The sequence below is a fragment of the Jaculus jaculus genome, chromosome 2 (assembly GCF_020740685.1).
Source record: "Jaculus jaculus isolate mJacJac1 chromosome 2, mJacJac1.mat.Y.cur, whole genome shotgun sequence".
Taxonomy (NCBI): Eukaryota; Metazoa; Chordata; class Mammalia; order Rodentia; family Dipodidae; genus Jaculus; species Jaculus jaculus.
Window position 1 is genome coordinate 168,586,107 of NC_059103.1, and position 13,489 is coordinate 168,599,595.

The following is a 13,489-nucleotide window of genomic DNA, read 5'->3' on the forward strand; positions in this document are numbered from 1 at the left end:
GTTTTCCGCACAACAGTTCTTCTCATATGCTCATATATGAAAAGAACTGTCCTTAAGTGCCATTTCATTTCCCACTTGGAGAAGGTTGCTGCTCTTCAAATGCTGACAGCTGTCAGTGTAGACCAAGAAACAACTACTGACCTGGACATATGCATTGGGTTACTTTTCTCTTGTTCCCTAGTCATTGTAATATTTAACGCTTTATCTTGTCTGATATTATCATAACTACATTGGCATATGTATACTATCTGTTTTCTAAATATATATTTTAAAATATTTTATTTATTTATTTATTTGAGAGAGAGAGAAAGAGGCAGATACACACACAGATTTAGAGAAGGAGAGAGAGAAAGGGAGAGAGAATATGGATGTGTCAGGGCCTCCAGCCACTGCAAATGAACTCTGGACAAATGCTCCACCTTGTGCATCTGGCTTTGTGTGGGTGTTGGGGAATCGAACCAGGGTTCTTTGGCTTTGCTAACAAGCGCCTTGACCCCTAAGCCATCTCTCCAGCCCTACTATCTGTTTTGAAAAATATTATTTATCTCTGTATTTAAAAGCAGAAAGAGCAAAGAGAGCATGGATATGGGCACACCAGGGCCTTCTGCCACTGCGAATGAACTCCAGGGGCATGTGGCACCTAGTGCATCTGGGTTTACATGGGTACTGAGGAATCACACCCTGGCCAACAGTCTTTGCAAGCAAGTGCCTTTAACCAGTGAGCCATCTCCCCAGCTCCCGGATGCATTTTGAAATAAGGTGCCCTTGGCTTTGTATTTACTTATTGTGGAAAGAAGGGGAGGTGCTTTAAAACGATGCCATACGGGCAGGACGTGGTGGTACTTGCTTTTAATCCCAGCGCTTGGGAGGCAGAGGTAGGAGGAGCATGGTGAGTTTGAGGCCAGCCTGAGACTACATAGTGAATTTCAGGTCAGTGTGGGGTAGAGTGAGACCCTACCTCAAAAACAAAACAAAACAAAAAATTGGGCTGGAGAGATGTCTAAGTGGTTAAGGTGCTTGCCTGTGAAGCCTAAGGACTCAGGTTTGATTACCCAGGGTCCACATAAACCAGATGCATCTGGATTTCATTTGCAGTGGCTAGAGGCCCTGGTGTGCCCATTCTTTCTCTATCTGCTTCTTTCTTTCTCAGATAAATAAATAAAATATGTAAAAAATGATGCCACGTAGTTACAGTGTCAGAGCAAATCAGGTGAGAAGTACCAAGAAAGCACAAAAGAAAATAATGGGTTTTAGTATTAGAAAAAGTAAAAAATGCATGTTTTGTTCCCCCTTTTCTCATAATACACCTCAGAGTTAAAGCTATGAAAAGTGGCAAGTTTTGTTAGTAGATTGTAAATCACTTAAATCACTTGGGGGGTGGGGATCAGGAATAGTTATCTGTAATGAGTGGACCCCTTACGAGCCATATGAGTTTCTCTGAGTCACTGCAGGAGCTCAGTCACTTAGGACTTCTAAAGCACTTGGCTCAGTGCCTAGTACGTAGCAAGGACTGAATAAACACTCATTATTTTTAATATCATTTTAATGCATAGTAAAAAGTGAGCTGGCTCCATATGGCGCGTGTGAAACAGTGTGGACTTTGAGAGTTGACAGGCGTAGCGGTTCATCGCCAGGTCAGTTCCTGAAAGCGATTTACAGTTTACTGAATCACTCAGTTATTTATTTATTTACTTATTTGTTTACTTTTACATTCTGGGAACTGTTTTTGCCCCACCCCGGCCCTGTCCCCGCCTATGAAGTGGGACAGCCCTGGCTTTTCATGAAGAGTCACCTGGGGATTTGACATTTGGTGAATTGGGTTTTCTGCTAATCAAGGCAGCGTATGACCTTGGGAAGGCTACTTAGCCTCGATGGGCCATTTGAGAATACAAGAGGAAATCGTTTAATTAAGTGTGTTAATACATGCAAAGCTTGAGAAGGGTTTTGGCACATGAAGCCAGGACTATAATGACTGTGCCATCTCTTAATAAATGTATGCTGGTCAGGCATGGCGGTAGTGGGCTCACTGAGACAGGATGATCAAGGGTTCAAGGCCAGCTTGGGCTACACAGCAAAAACCTGTTGTCCCCAAAATAAAATAAAATAAATAAATAACAGGAAAAGAAAGAAAGAGAAAAGCGAGAGTCATGGGATTGGGGAGCCTGGAAGGTTGGCTGTGTCATGCTATCCAAGTCAGCTGCATGGATTTCTTGTGAAATGAATGTCTCTTAATTTGTGCCATCGGCTGTTAATAGGGTGAAAGAATATATGTTATGTGGAAATCTCAGATATATTTGTTTTTCTTTTCTTTTTTTTTTTTTGGTTTTTCAAGGTAGGGTTTCACTCTAGCCCAGGCTGACCTGGACTTCACTATGTAGTCTCAAGGTGGCCTCGAACTCTCTGCCATCCTCCTACCTCTGCCTCCCAAGTGCTGGGATTAAAGGCATGTGCCACCATGCCCAGCTTTTTCCTTTTTTGAATATGAAATGTGCCTGGCTAATTGATAATGAATTTAATTGATAAAATACTTCAAGCTAGAGTTCCCCCTCTGATGACCAGAGTGTTGAAAAATTCTCTTCGCCTTTTGTTCAGAGAACTCAAGAGGAACCTATCAACAGGGTTTCCCCAAAGCACCAAACACACAAATGGCCTTTTCACTACAAGTGTTTGAGACCTGAAATAGCAGGAGGAAGACCCCAGAGCCCAGGGACTCACTCCCTTTCTTGCTTGTGTGTTACAGCCTCACCCCTGTTCCTCTTGAACATGGAGAAGGTGCTGGTGGGCTGTTGGCTGCTGCTCCTGCTCATCCTCCCCATCCCGGCCTCCACCAGAGAGCGGCCCCAGGTCAGAGGGCCCTCCAGAGGCCGCCAGGCCCGGATGCACCCGCAGACAGCGCTCCTGGGTGAGTGACAGGCGTCTGTAGACTCGGGGGATGGTGGGATGGTTAGGGGAGGGCGCTGGACCAGAGCATCTCAGCTGGGGAGCTGTTCTGTCCCTGGATCCTCCGCTGGCTGCGCAGGGGGCGGGGTTCTCCTTGTTCTTCAGTGCATCTGGAGTTGAGGATGCTTATGTGCCTGGATTTTCAAATTAAAATTAGCCTCTTGGGTTGAATTGGAGGCTCCTGACTTTTTCTCCAACACCCAGGACAAGACATTCTATCCGAAAAGACCCTTGTTGGACTTATCTGGACACAGGTGTTACAAGAAAATTTTTATTAGATTTTTCTGATGAAGGCTATCCATCTTCTTGCACATGGTAGGGCGGGGTGAAGCTGGCACATGGGAGAGATAAGGAGCCTTCCGTGCTACATCCAGACACTGGGAATGGAAACCCAGGGCTCTGTTATTCCCCTCCAGTGAACATGATTTCTTCAGAGAAACATGCAGAGCCCAGATAGATCTGCTAGTGTGACTGGTAGATTGGTCAATAAAATCCAACCCGTTTTGTCACAGGTCCCGGTCCACCTGTTCTGGGATAGATCTGTTCCACGTCCTGCTGTTACTTGTCTGGAGTGTGCACTCAGCCCCAGAGACCTCTCTGAGACTCACTTTCCTTATCTGTGAAGTGGGAATGGCCAGCCTTGGGACGTTTTCATCAAGAATAGATAAGGTCCCATTTGTGAATTCTAAATAGGCAGTAAAATGATGGCTTTTGGATCTTTGAAACTATTCTTTTATTTGTTTTTATTTTTTGAGGTAGTGTTGCTGACCTGGAATTCACTGTGTAGTCTCAGGGTGGCCTCGAACTCATGGTGATCCTTCTACCTCTGCCTCTCGAGTGCTGGGCTTAAAGGCATGCACCACCACACAGGGCCTTGAAACTGTTCTTTGTATGCAGAGCTTGTGGGCTAGCTATGAGAATCTGACTCCTCCCTCCTTAGAAGGGTACTTACAGTGTAAAACTGTGTAATGGTAGTGCACCTGGCTCCAGGAAGGATACTTAGGGAACCATATCTGAAAGCCTTTTAAACACTTTTTTTTCCCACAATGTCATCATACATGTGTTTTGTTCATAATGCATTTTGATCATATTCATCCCTACTCTCTGCTCTTATTCCCCTTCCATTCCTGTTGATCCCTTTCTTCTTCCCAACCCTCCTACTTTCATGTCTTAGTTGTTGTAAAACACTGGTTCTAATTAAGGTTGATTGCCTGAGCGTTAGGTGGGGGTTATTTAGTGGTGCAGGAATGACTTACTAGTGCTACGCCACTGAAGGGAAAAAACTTCCCTTCCCTAAGCAATCATTAATTGCTAACAGTTCCCGAGGGAGGGGTGGGACTTCATGAGCCCCTCCCCTATCCATGACGGACTGTTAATGGGCTAAGTCTTAGGTAGGTAACCAGAGCTGCTGTGAGTTCCTGAGTGAAACAGTCACGACATATCCAAAGGTAGCATTCCACAGCCCTTACGTGCATCCAGCTCTTACCTTTTTCCTACCCCTTCTTCCATGATGTTCTCTGAACCGTGGGGTGGATGACATAAATATTCAGCATTCTCAGTACACTGACCAGTCAAGAGTCTCCGTTAACCACTGTTCACACCACAAAGAAGCTTCTTTGGCCAAGGCAGAAAGCAGTACCAGTCCGTAGGTCTACATACAGATATGTAGAAGGCATTTTGGTATGTCCATTCAGCCCAGCCATGGGCTTTTTGACTGGTATCACAGTACCAGGCATGAATTTCCTCCTGTGACGTGGGCCTCAAGTCCAGCGAAAAAGCAGTTGGTTAATCCCACAGCAGTCATACCACTATGGCACTAGTGAGCACGTCTTGTCTAGTAGGTCTATGTTGTAGCCTGCAGAGTCCACAGCTGGGTAGGGCCACCGATGACTCCCCCTCCTTGAGCAACCTGCAGAGCGCCTCCCTGCACTATGAAAGCTAGCCAGCATGGAGAAAACTTTCAGTTGATTTCCTGCTTGATTTCTCTGTCCTGACAACACAGTGCTACAACCACATCTTCAGCAACAGGGTCTTATCATCTAGTTCTGACGGATTCCTGTTTTTTTTTTTTTTTTTTTTTTTTAATTATTTGTTTATTTGGGAGAGAGCAAGAGATAAAAGAGAGGAGAGAGCGTGTATGGGTGTGCCAGGGCCTCCTGCCACTGCAAATGAACTCCAGACACATGTGATTTGGCTTGACACGGGTTCTGGGGAATTGAACTTGGGCCAGCAGGCTTTGCAAGCGAGCACTTTTTAAAAAATTATTTATTTATTTTATTATTTATTTATTTATTTATTTTATTAGTTATGGACATAGTATGTAAACAGCACTTGTTGGCACCATCCTTACCCTCTTCCCTGCCCCCTCCTCCAAAGGGAGCCTTCTTGTTGGGGACGCCGGTTATCCTCATGGGGGATAGGAATATATGGGGGGTCATGCATTGTGGGGGGCAGCCATTAGTTATGGGGAAGAGGCAACATCTCGGTGCATAATGTCCCAACTTGTGGCTCTAACAATCTTCCCGCCCTCTCTTCCATGAAATTCTCTGAGTCATGTTAGGTTTGTTTTAAGTCTACTTCAGTGATGGGCACTTAGAAGCCTCTGGATCTCTGGTTTGGTAGGAGTCAAGTGTCCTCAGTGTCTATCTCCTTTACCCTTGTGCTGATATCAGCTTCACAGAGAAGGCAGTACTCTCACTCATTTCCCAAATTCCTCTGTGGTTTCAGTTGGTCTAGCCATCTCTCCAGGCCCTAGAGCCCTGTTTTTTTTTTTAATTTTAATTTTTAATTTTAATTTAGATTATTTGAGAGCAACAGACAGAGAGAGAAAGAGGTAGAGAGGGAGGGCAGAGAGGGCACGCCAGGGCCTCCAGCCACTGCAAAAGAACTCCAGATGTGTGCGCCCCCTTGTGCATCTGGCTAACGTGGGTCCTGGGGAATCGAGCCTTGAACCGGGGTCCTTAGGCTTTACAGGTGAGCGCTTAACTACTAAGCCATGTCTCCAGCCCTAGAGCCCTGTTTTGAGAGATCAGAATCTTTACTGATGTTGACTGTAGGTCTTCAGTCTCCTAAGAGTCCCTATTCCATAGTGCCATAAAGTTAACACTTTTGTGTACACACACACACACACACACACACACACACACACACCAGTCTCTAAAGTATTAACCCTAAACTTCTGAGACAGGCGGTAAAGCCTTTTTTTTTTTTTGCCAGAGGCACATCCAGCATCACCACACTTATTTCCTATTTTTCTGGGTAATGTGCGAGGGACAAAAGGGGCCTGGGCAGGACATATCTTCTGTCCTAGCTTGGAAGTGGCATGCCGTGTACTTGCTCGCCACCCCTCCCAGACATACAGGAGGGCTGCTTGGCTCATGAGCAGAGTTGAGTGAGAGTCACACAACCAGAAGGGAGGCATTGTGACCAAGGTCTGGGATCTCAAGTGCAGACTGCTTTGGCTCGTATTCTAAAGGGACCCAAGATGGAGAAGCCATGCGCATTGGCAGGTCTTGCTCTGATCACGTGACCTCCTCTTCAGCCTCAGAACGTGACTCTTCTATTTCACGCATGCTTGCTTTTCTGTTCTATGTTCAGAACACTGTCCAGGCCTCATTTCAATTCTGTGACAAATCATTTTGGCCATATTTGTGAAATCCCCAGCAAAATGTATTTCACTGGTTATTTGCTTGCATGTGTGTCTCTGACACTTTAAAAGAGTAGAAATGGGGCTGGAGAGATGGCTTAGTGGTTAAGCGCTTGCCTGTGAAGCCTAAGGACCCCGGTTCGAGGCTCGGTTCCCCAGGTCCCCCGTTAGCCAGATGCACAAGGGGGCGCACGCGTCTGGAGTTCGTTTGCAGTGGCTGGAAGCCCTGGCGCGCCCATTCTCTCTCTCTCCCTCTATCTGTCTTTCTCTCTGTGTCTGTCGCTCTCAAATAAATAAAAAAAAGAAAAAGGAAAAAAAAAACACAGTTTAGGGGCTGGAGAGATAGCTTAGCGGTTAAGTGCTTGCCTATGAAGCCTAAGGACCCCGGTTCGAGGCTCGGTTCCCCAGGTCCCCCGTTAGCCAGATGCACAAGGGGGCGCATGCGTCTGGAGTTCGTTTGCAGTGGCTGGAAGCCCTGGCGCGCCCATTCTCTCTGTCTCCCCCTCCATCTGTCTTTCTCTCTATGTCTGTCGCTCTCAAATAAATAAATAAATAAAGGAACAAAAAAAAAAAAGAGTAGAAATGGGACTGGAGAGGTGGCTTAGAGGTTAAGGGGTTATTTTGCAAAGCCAAAGGATCCCAGTTCGATTTTCCAGGACCCACGTAAGCCAGATGCAGAAGGGGGTGGATGTGTCTGGAGTTCGTTTGCAGTGGCTGGAGGCCCTGGTGTGCCCATTCTCTCTCTCTCTCTGCCTCTTTCTCTCTCTCAAATAGATAAATAAATAAAATATATTTAAAAAAAAAAGCTGGGTATGGTGGCGCGTGCCTTTAATCCCAGCACTCGGGAGGCAGAGATAGGAGGATCGCTGTGAGTTCAAGGCCAGCTTGAGACTACATAGTGAATTCCAGGTCAGCCTGGGCTAGAGTGAGACCCTACCTCAAAGAGTAGAAACACCACGGTTTCTTAGGTTAACTTTTTGTTTGAATTTTTTTCCCCTTCAAAATATTTATTTATTTGCATGTGTGGGAATGGTGAGGGTTATGCCACGGTCTCTTGTCACTGTAGACTCTTGCCGGACACTTGCACCACTTTTTTTTTTTTAGCCCAAAATATTTTATTTTTTGAATTTGAATTTTAGGAAAAATAGCAGCTCCCACCTGGGAGGAGGCTTCTTGAATCAAAAGTGGATGGCAGTCAACAAAGCCTGCGCAGGGCCATTCTGGAGGCCAGAGTCTTAGGTTGCACCACTTTTGCACCTGGCTCCCCGTGAGTGCTGTGGAATTGAACCTGGGTCAGTACGCTTTGCAAGCAAGTACCTTTAATCACCGAGAAATCTCCCCAGCCCTTATTTGAATTTTCTACATCTTAAAAATGTACATATGCTGGGTGTCATGGTTCATGCCTTGGACCCCAGCATTTGGGAGGCTGAGGCAGGAGAATTGTTGTGAGTTCAAGGACAGCCTGAGACTAATTCCAGGTTAGTTTGGGCTAGAGCAAGACCCTACCTTGAAAAGGCAAAACAAACAAACAAAAAAGTACATATTCTTTTTGTTGTTGTTGTTGTTTGGTTTTTGTTTTTTGAGGTACAGTCTCACTCTAGCCCAGACTGACCTGGAATTCACTATGTAGTCTCAGGGTGGCCCCGAACTCACAACAATCCTCCTACCTTTCTGCCTCCCAAGTGCTGGGATTAAAGGCATGCACCATCATGCCTGGCCATATTCTTTAAATAACTTCAAATCAGAATCAGTAACAACTTGATCCAATTATAAACAGTGCATGTATTACCTGTCAGGGTTTGCAGGCTGCTCACCCCTCAACCAGTACTATCTGCCCACATGGGCTTATCTTTTTGCAGTGTCGTATGCATGTGTGTGCTGGAGGGAGACAGGCTTATACAAAGATCATTATTTGATAGTCAGTGTTTAACAATGCAGGCATGTCCCAGTTAAATCTCCACTCTGCCGGGCATGATGGCACACGCCTTTAATCCCAGCACTTGGGAGGCAGAGGTAGGAGGATCGCTGTGAGTTTGAGGCCACCCTGAGACCACATAGTGAATTCCAGGTCAGTGTGGGCTAGAGTGAGAGCCTACCTTGAAAAACAAAAAAATAAAAATAAAATAAATCTCCACTCTGTCAGTAGAGCATGCTCAATATATGGCAGGGGCTGTGGAACTTTTTGATCTCAGGAGCCTTCCTGAGGCATTCAAAAATGAACTGAGAGGTCTGGAGAGATGTCTCATTGGTTAAAAGCACTTGCTTACAAAGCCTGACAGCCCACGTTTGATTCCCCAGTACCCAGTAAAACCCGATACACAAAGTGGCACATGTGTCTGGAGTTCATTTGCATTGGCAGGAGGCATTGGAATACCCATACTCACACACACTCTCTGCCTCTTTCTCGCTGTCTCTTAATTAAATAAATAAAAACATTTTAAAAACTGAATTAAGGACTGGAGAGATGGCTTAGCGGTTAAGCGCTTGCCTGTGAGGCCTAAGGACCCCGGTTCGAGGCTTGGTTCCCCAGGTCCCACGTTAGCCAGATGCACAAGGGGGCGCACGCGTCTGGAGTTCGTTTGCAGAGGCTGGAAGCCCTGGCGCGCCCATTCTCTCTCTCTCTCTCTCTATCTGTCTTTCTCTCTGTCTGTCGCTCTCAAATAAATAAATAAAAAATTAAAAAAAAAAAAAGAATTGAGGATCCCAAAGAGCTTCCATTTATGTAGGTTAGATCTATCGAGAGTTACTGCATCAGAAATTAATGTGAAGAACTTTAAAACTATTTGTTAATAAAAACACTAATAAATCCATGATATATTAACAAACTATTTCTTTAAAAACTACATTTTACCAATAATAAAGATTAGTGAAAAGAGCATTTCTGTCTTAAATTTTGCAAGTATTTTATGTCTGACTTACTATAAGTATTCTGGATTCCTGTTTTTCATCATTCAATAAATCATGATTTTTTTCTTTCTAATTTTATTTGTATGTGTATGTGTATGTGCATGTGCATGTGCATGAGCATGTGCATATGTGTGTACATGTATTTGCAGGTATGCTAGGGTCTCTTTTTTTAAAAATTTATTTATTTATTTGAGAGCGGCAGACACAGAGAGAAAGACAGATAGAGGGAGAGAGAGAGAATGGGCGCGCCAGGGCTTCCAGCCTCTGCAAACGAACTCCAGACGCGTGCACCCCCTTGTGCATCTGGCTAACGTGGGACCTGGGGAACCGAGCCTCGAACCGGGGTCCTTAGGCTTCACAGGCAAGTGCTTAACCACTAAGCCATCTCTCCAGCCCCTGCTAGGGTCTCTTGCTGCTACAAACAAATGCCAATATGGCTTTATGTATATGGATGGGGAATTGAATTCAGGCCAGCAGGCTTTGCAAGCAAGTGCATTTAATTGCTGAGCCATCTCCCCAGCCCCTTATGAGCCCTTTTTGGAAACTCACTATCCTTTTGGTTTGCCCAAACACTCATGCATTTTTGAAGTCCCTAATTCCTGAGTGTGCCTTTCAAACCTGCTTTGTTTCTTCAACGATCTTAGTGATGCTTGCATTTTGTTCTAAATTGACCAGCCTTGTTCATTTTATTCTATCAATTAACCATTCCCTATAATATAATTCCCTATAATAGATTCCCCCTTAGATCAACACCATCTACTCATGAGAGCAATATGGCAGGGTGATTCAAAAGTTACTGAAAAGGGCATGGTGGGAGCTGAACCCCTTTATTGCCAGGGAGAATTCTAGAGCTTTTCAAGGGTAGACACAACAGAATTTATGGAAACTGCTGTTAATTTACTACTTAAAATTAAACTAACGGAGCTGGGTGTGTGGTGGCTCACACCTTTAATCCCAGGACGTAGGAGGCAGAGGTAGGAGGATCACTGTGAGTTCAAGGCCACTGTGACCCGACATCGTGAATTCTAGGTCAGCCTGGACCAGAGTGAGACCCTACCTTGAAAAACAAAACAACAAAATTAAGTTAATGGAAATCTAAGAGTTCACTTTAGACCGCTCTAAATACAGCTCTTTGGAAATCATAGTACTTTATGAAACACTTAATTCCATTTTTGCTTCAACCATAACTAAGCCTGACTTCAAAATGCTAGCAAAATTGCAATGCATTTCATTTGAGGAGCTAAAATCTTGTAAATTATCAATGTAATGGGAAGTAATGGACCAGTTTGAGCAATCCAAAATGAGAATGTCCTGCTCTTATTCCAGTGGGGAAGTTTACTCAGCTTGGTAATTATTAACATTTTCAAGCACCAGCTTACAGTAAATGAACAGTATTCCTCATCCTAACACAGTACCTCTAACAATTAGGGGTGCCCCTAATTGACATCCATTGGCAGTTTAGGTGAAGGAGGGAAAGTAGACACCAGAAGCCATGAGAGTCTTTAGCCCCTGGGGGACCCACTCATTAGGACACGTGTCTTTCATGCCTTGAAGCCATTTTAAAAAAAATATTTCTTTTTTAAAAATATTTTATTTATTTGAGAGAGGGAAAAAGGGAGAGAGAGAGAGAGAGAGAGAGAGAGAGAGAGAGAGAGAGAGAGGGAGAATGGGTGCACCAGGGCCTCTAGCCATTGCAGACGAACTCCAGATGTATGCGCCCCTTATGCATCTGGCTTACATGGGTCCTGAAGAGTCAAAATAGGATCCTTGTCTTTGTAGGCAAATGTCTTAACTGCTAAGCCATCTTTCCAGCCCTAAAAATATTTCTTTGAGAGACAGAGAAAGAAAGAAACAGAGAGAGAGAGAGAAAGAAATAGCTAGGGAGAGGGAGAGAGAAAGAATGGGTGCTCCAGAGCCATTAGCCACTGCAGTGAATTCCAGATGCGTTGTCACTTTGCACATCCGGCTTTACTTGGGTCCTGGAGGAATTGTACTGGGATCTTTAGGCTTTGAAGGTAAGCGCCTTATTTTATTTTATTTATTTTCTTTTGTCTCATCCCCTCTGAGCTTTATTTTCTCTCTTACATCCGGAATAATCTCCCTGTGCCAGCCAGGCAAGACCTGTGTTTTGCAGGCCAAATACACCTTGGGTCCCTTGCCAAGGTATCCACCCTGCCTGCATCATATTCCAAGAGGCAACAGTGGCACCTAGCCCAGAGTAATTGGTATTCTAGCATTTCTGTGTTGCCCTCAGGTTTACACCAGACTGCGAATCTCTGGAGTATTGCTCATGGATGATCACGCTTGGAGGGCAGTTCTCAGAGTAGGGACATTTTATCTCATTTAGACCCTGGGGAGAAAACACTATAAGGTGATTCTTGTTATGTGCTGTATTCTGACAAGGAAGCAGAGGCTCCCAGGGGTTAAGCAATTTATCACAGTTGTCCAGGCTTCTGTAAACTAGATGGAAACCGTGCCTCGCCTTCGTGAATCAGATGCACGGCTTAGGAGCATTTGGGTTTGGAGCGAAGAAATTGCGCCTCCTGCTCTTGGGCCTGCTGATTTCAGCCCCTCCCTGCTGGCTCTTCAGCAGGGACTCGGTACAGACCTTGAGATGCTTGTGCACTTTGCCGGTGCCACCCCAGGTCACACGTAGATTCCACAGACCTCCATTTTGGACTTTGGGCCTTGCCTACAGCTCCGATGACTGATTTTGTGTTCGTTTGGATGGTTCTAGCCTGCTGACCCTTCTTTCCTCTCTCCCTCCCTCCCTTCCTTTCTCTCTCCCTCTGTCTCTCTCTCCCTTCCTTCCTTTCTTCCTTATGGGGTAGTGGGGATCAAACCTAGGAGCTAGCACATGCTAAGCTATTTTGTGTATACACATTAAACATACGTAATATCCCTATCACTGGAAGATTCCAGTCTCCATTCAGCTTCTTACCCACGCCAGTTGTTTTCTTCTCTGAGACCCAGTTTGTCCATCATTAGGAGGAAGAGTTGGAAGTTAGTGAACCCTCAGGTCTCATCTAGAAAACATTGTGTTGCTAATTCCCCTCTCTGACTGCTGTCATTTGACTTGACCTTGGTGGTGTCGGATGCCAGAGGAAATCCTTGCCTTTCTTTCACTCTCTCCAGGCAGGAGGGTCAAGGCAATACCACGTTCCAGAAGCTTCAAAAGGAGACATTTGAGGACAGAAGAGGTGGGGTCGCAGGATAAGCAGTGGAACTGTGGTTCTCAACATCATTGTGCATCAGCAGCCCTGGAAGGCTTAAGCCCCACACCCAGAGGGTGACTTAGTGGGTCTGGTTTGGGTGTTGAGTAGCTGTATTTTTGGAGACCCCCAGAGTGAGAAGAGAAATCTATGAGGTAGAGTGGGAATTGGCAGGAGGGAGGCTTTAGGAGGAGGCGCCGTAGAGTGTGAGCCAGGCAGACGATTCAAGATGAATAACATCTGCAGGGAAAATCACAGCTGGAGAAGAGCTAACTGTAGCCTAGGTCCACCCTTCTGAAACTTCAAGAACAAACTGCTCACATTTTCCTACCCAGGGGGAGTTGGCAGAGGTAGACACCCCCAAACCGGCCTCTTACAGCACAACGGGTTGTAATGGCTATCTACAGAATTCAGCTGGGTGGTGTATGTCCTTGTCATGAGAACTGATTATAGGCAGGTTGATGCATATAGCTTATGAGACTGAGTTAAATGTAGCCGGAAACCCTTGCTGATCATTAAATGTCCAGCAAATGCATCTCTCAGGCCTGTTTCATATGTAAATCAACCTCTCTGCTATCATTCATTTATTTTTTAAAAAATATTTATTTATTTGAGATCGACAGACAGAGAGAGAAAGAGGCAGAGAGAGAGAGAATGGGTGCGCTAGGGCTTCCAGCCACTGCAAAAGAACTCCAGACGTGTGCGCCCCTTTGTGCATCTGGCTAACGTGGGTCCTGGAGAATCGAGCCTCGAACCAGGGTCCTTAGGCTTCACAGGCAAGCGC

The 13,489-nt window shown here is 45.2% G+C and overlaps 1 protein-coding gene across 3 annotated transcripts in view; it reads left to right on the forward strand.

The window, feature by feature from the left end:
* The first annotated feature begins 2,740 nt into the window (after nt 1–2,740).
* The window catches only part of Matn2 (matrilin 2), a 157,708-nt gene continuing 146,959 nt past the window's right edge, over nt 2,741–13,489 (forward strand). For all 3 annotated transcript variants that reach the window (XM_004663056.2, XM_004663057.2, XM_045143143.1), the window contains exon 1: nt 2,741–2,902. In XM_004663056.2, coding sequence (XP_004663113.2) covers nt 2,764–2,902 — 139 coding nt within the window. In that variant the 5' untranslated portion in view covers nt 2,741–2,763. The remainder of the gene's footprint in view (nt 2,903–13,489) is intronic.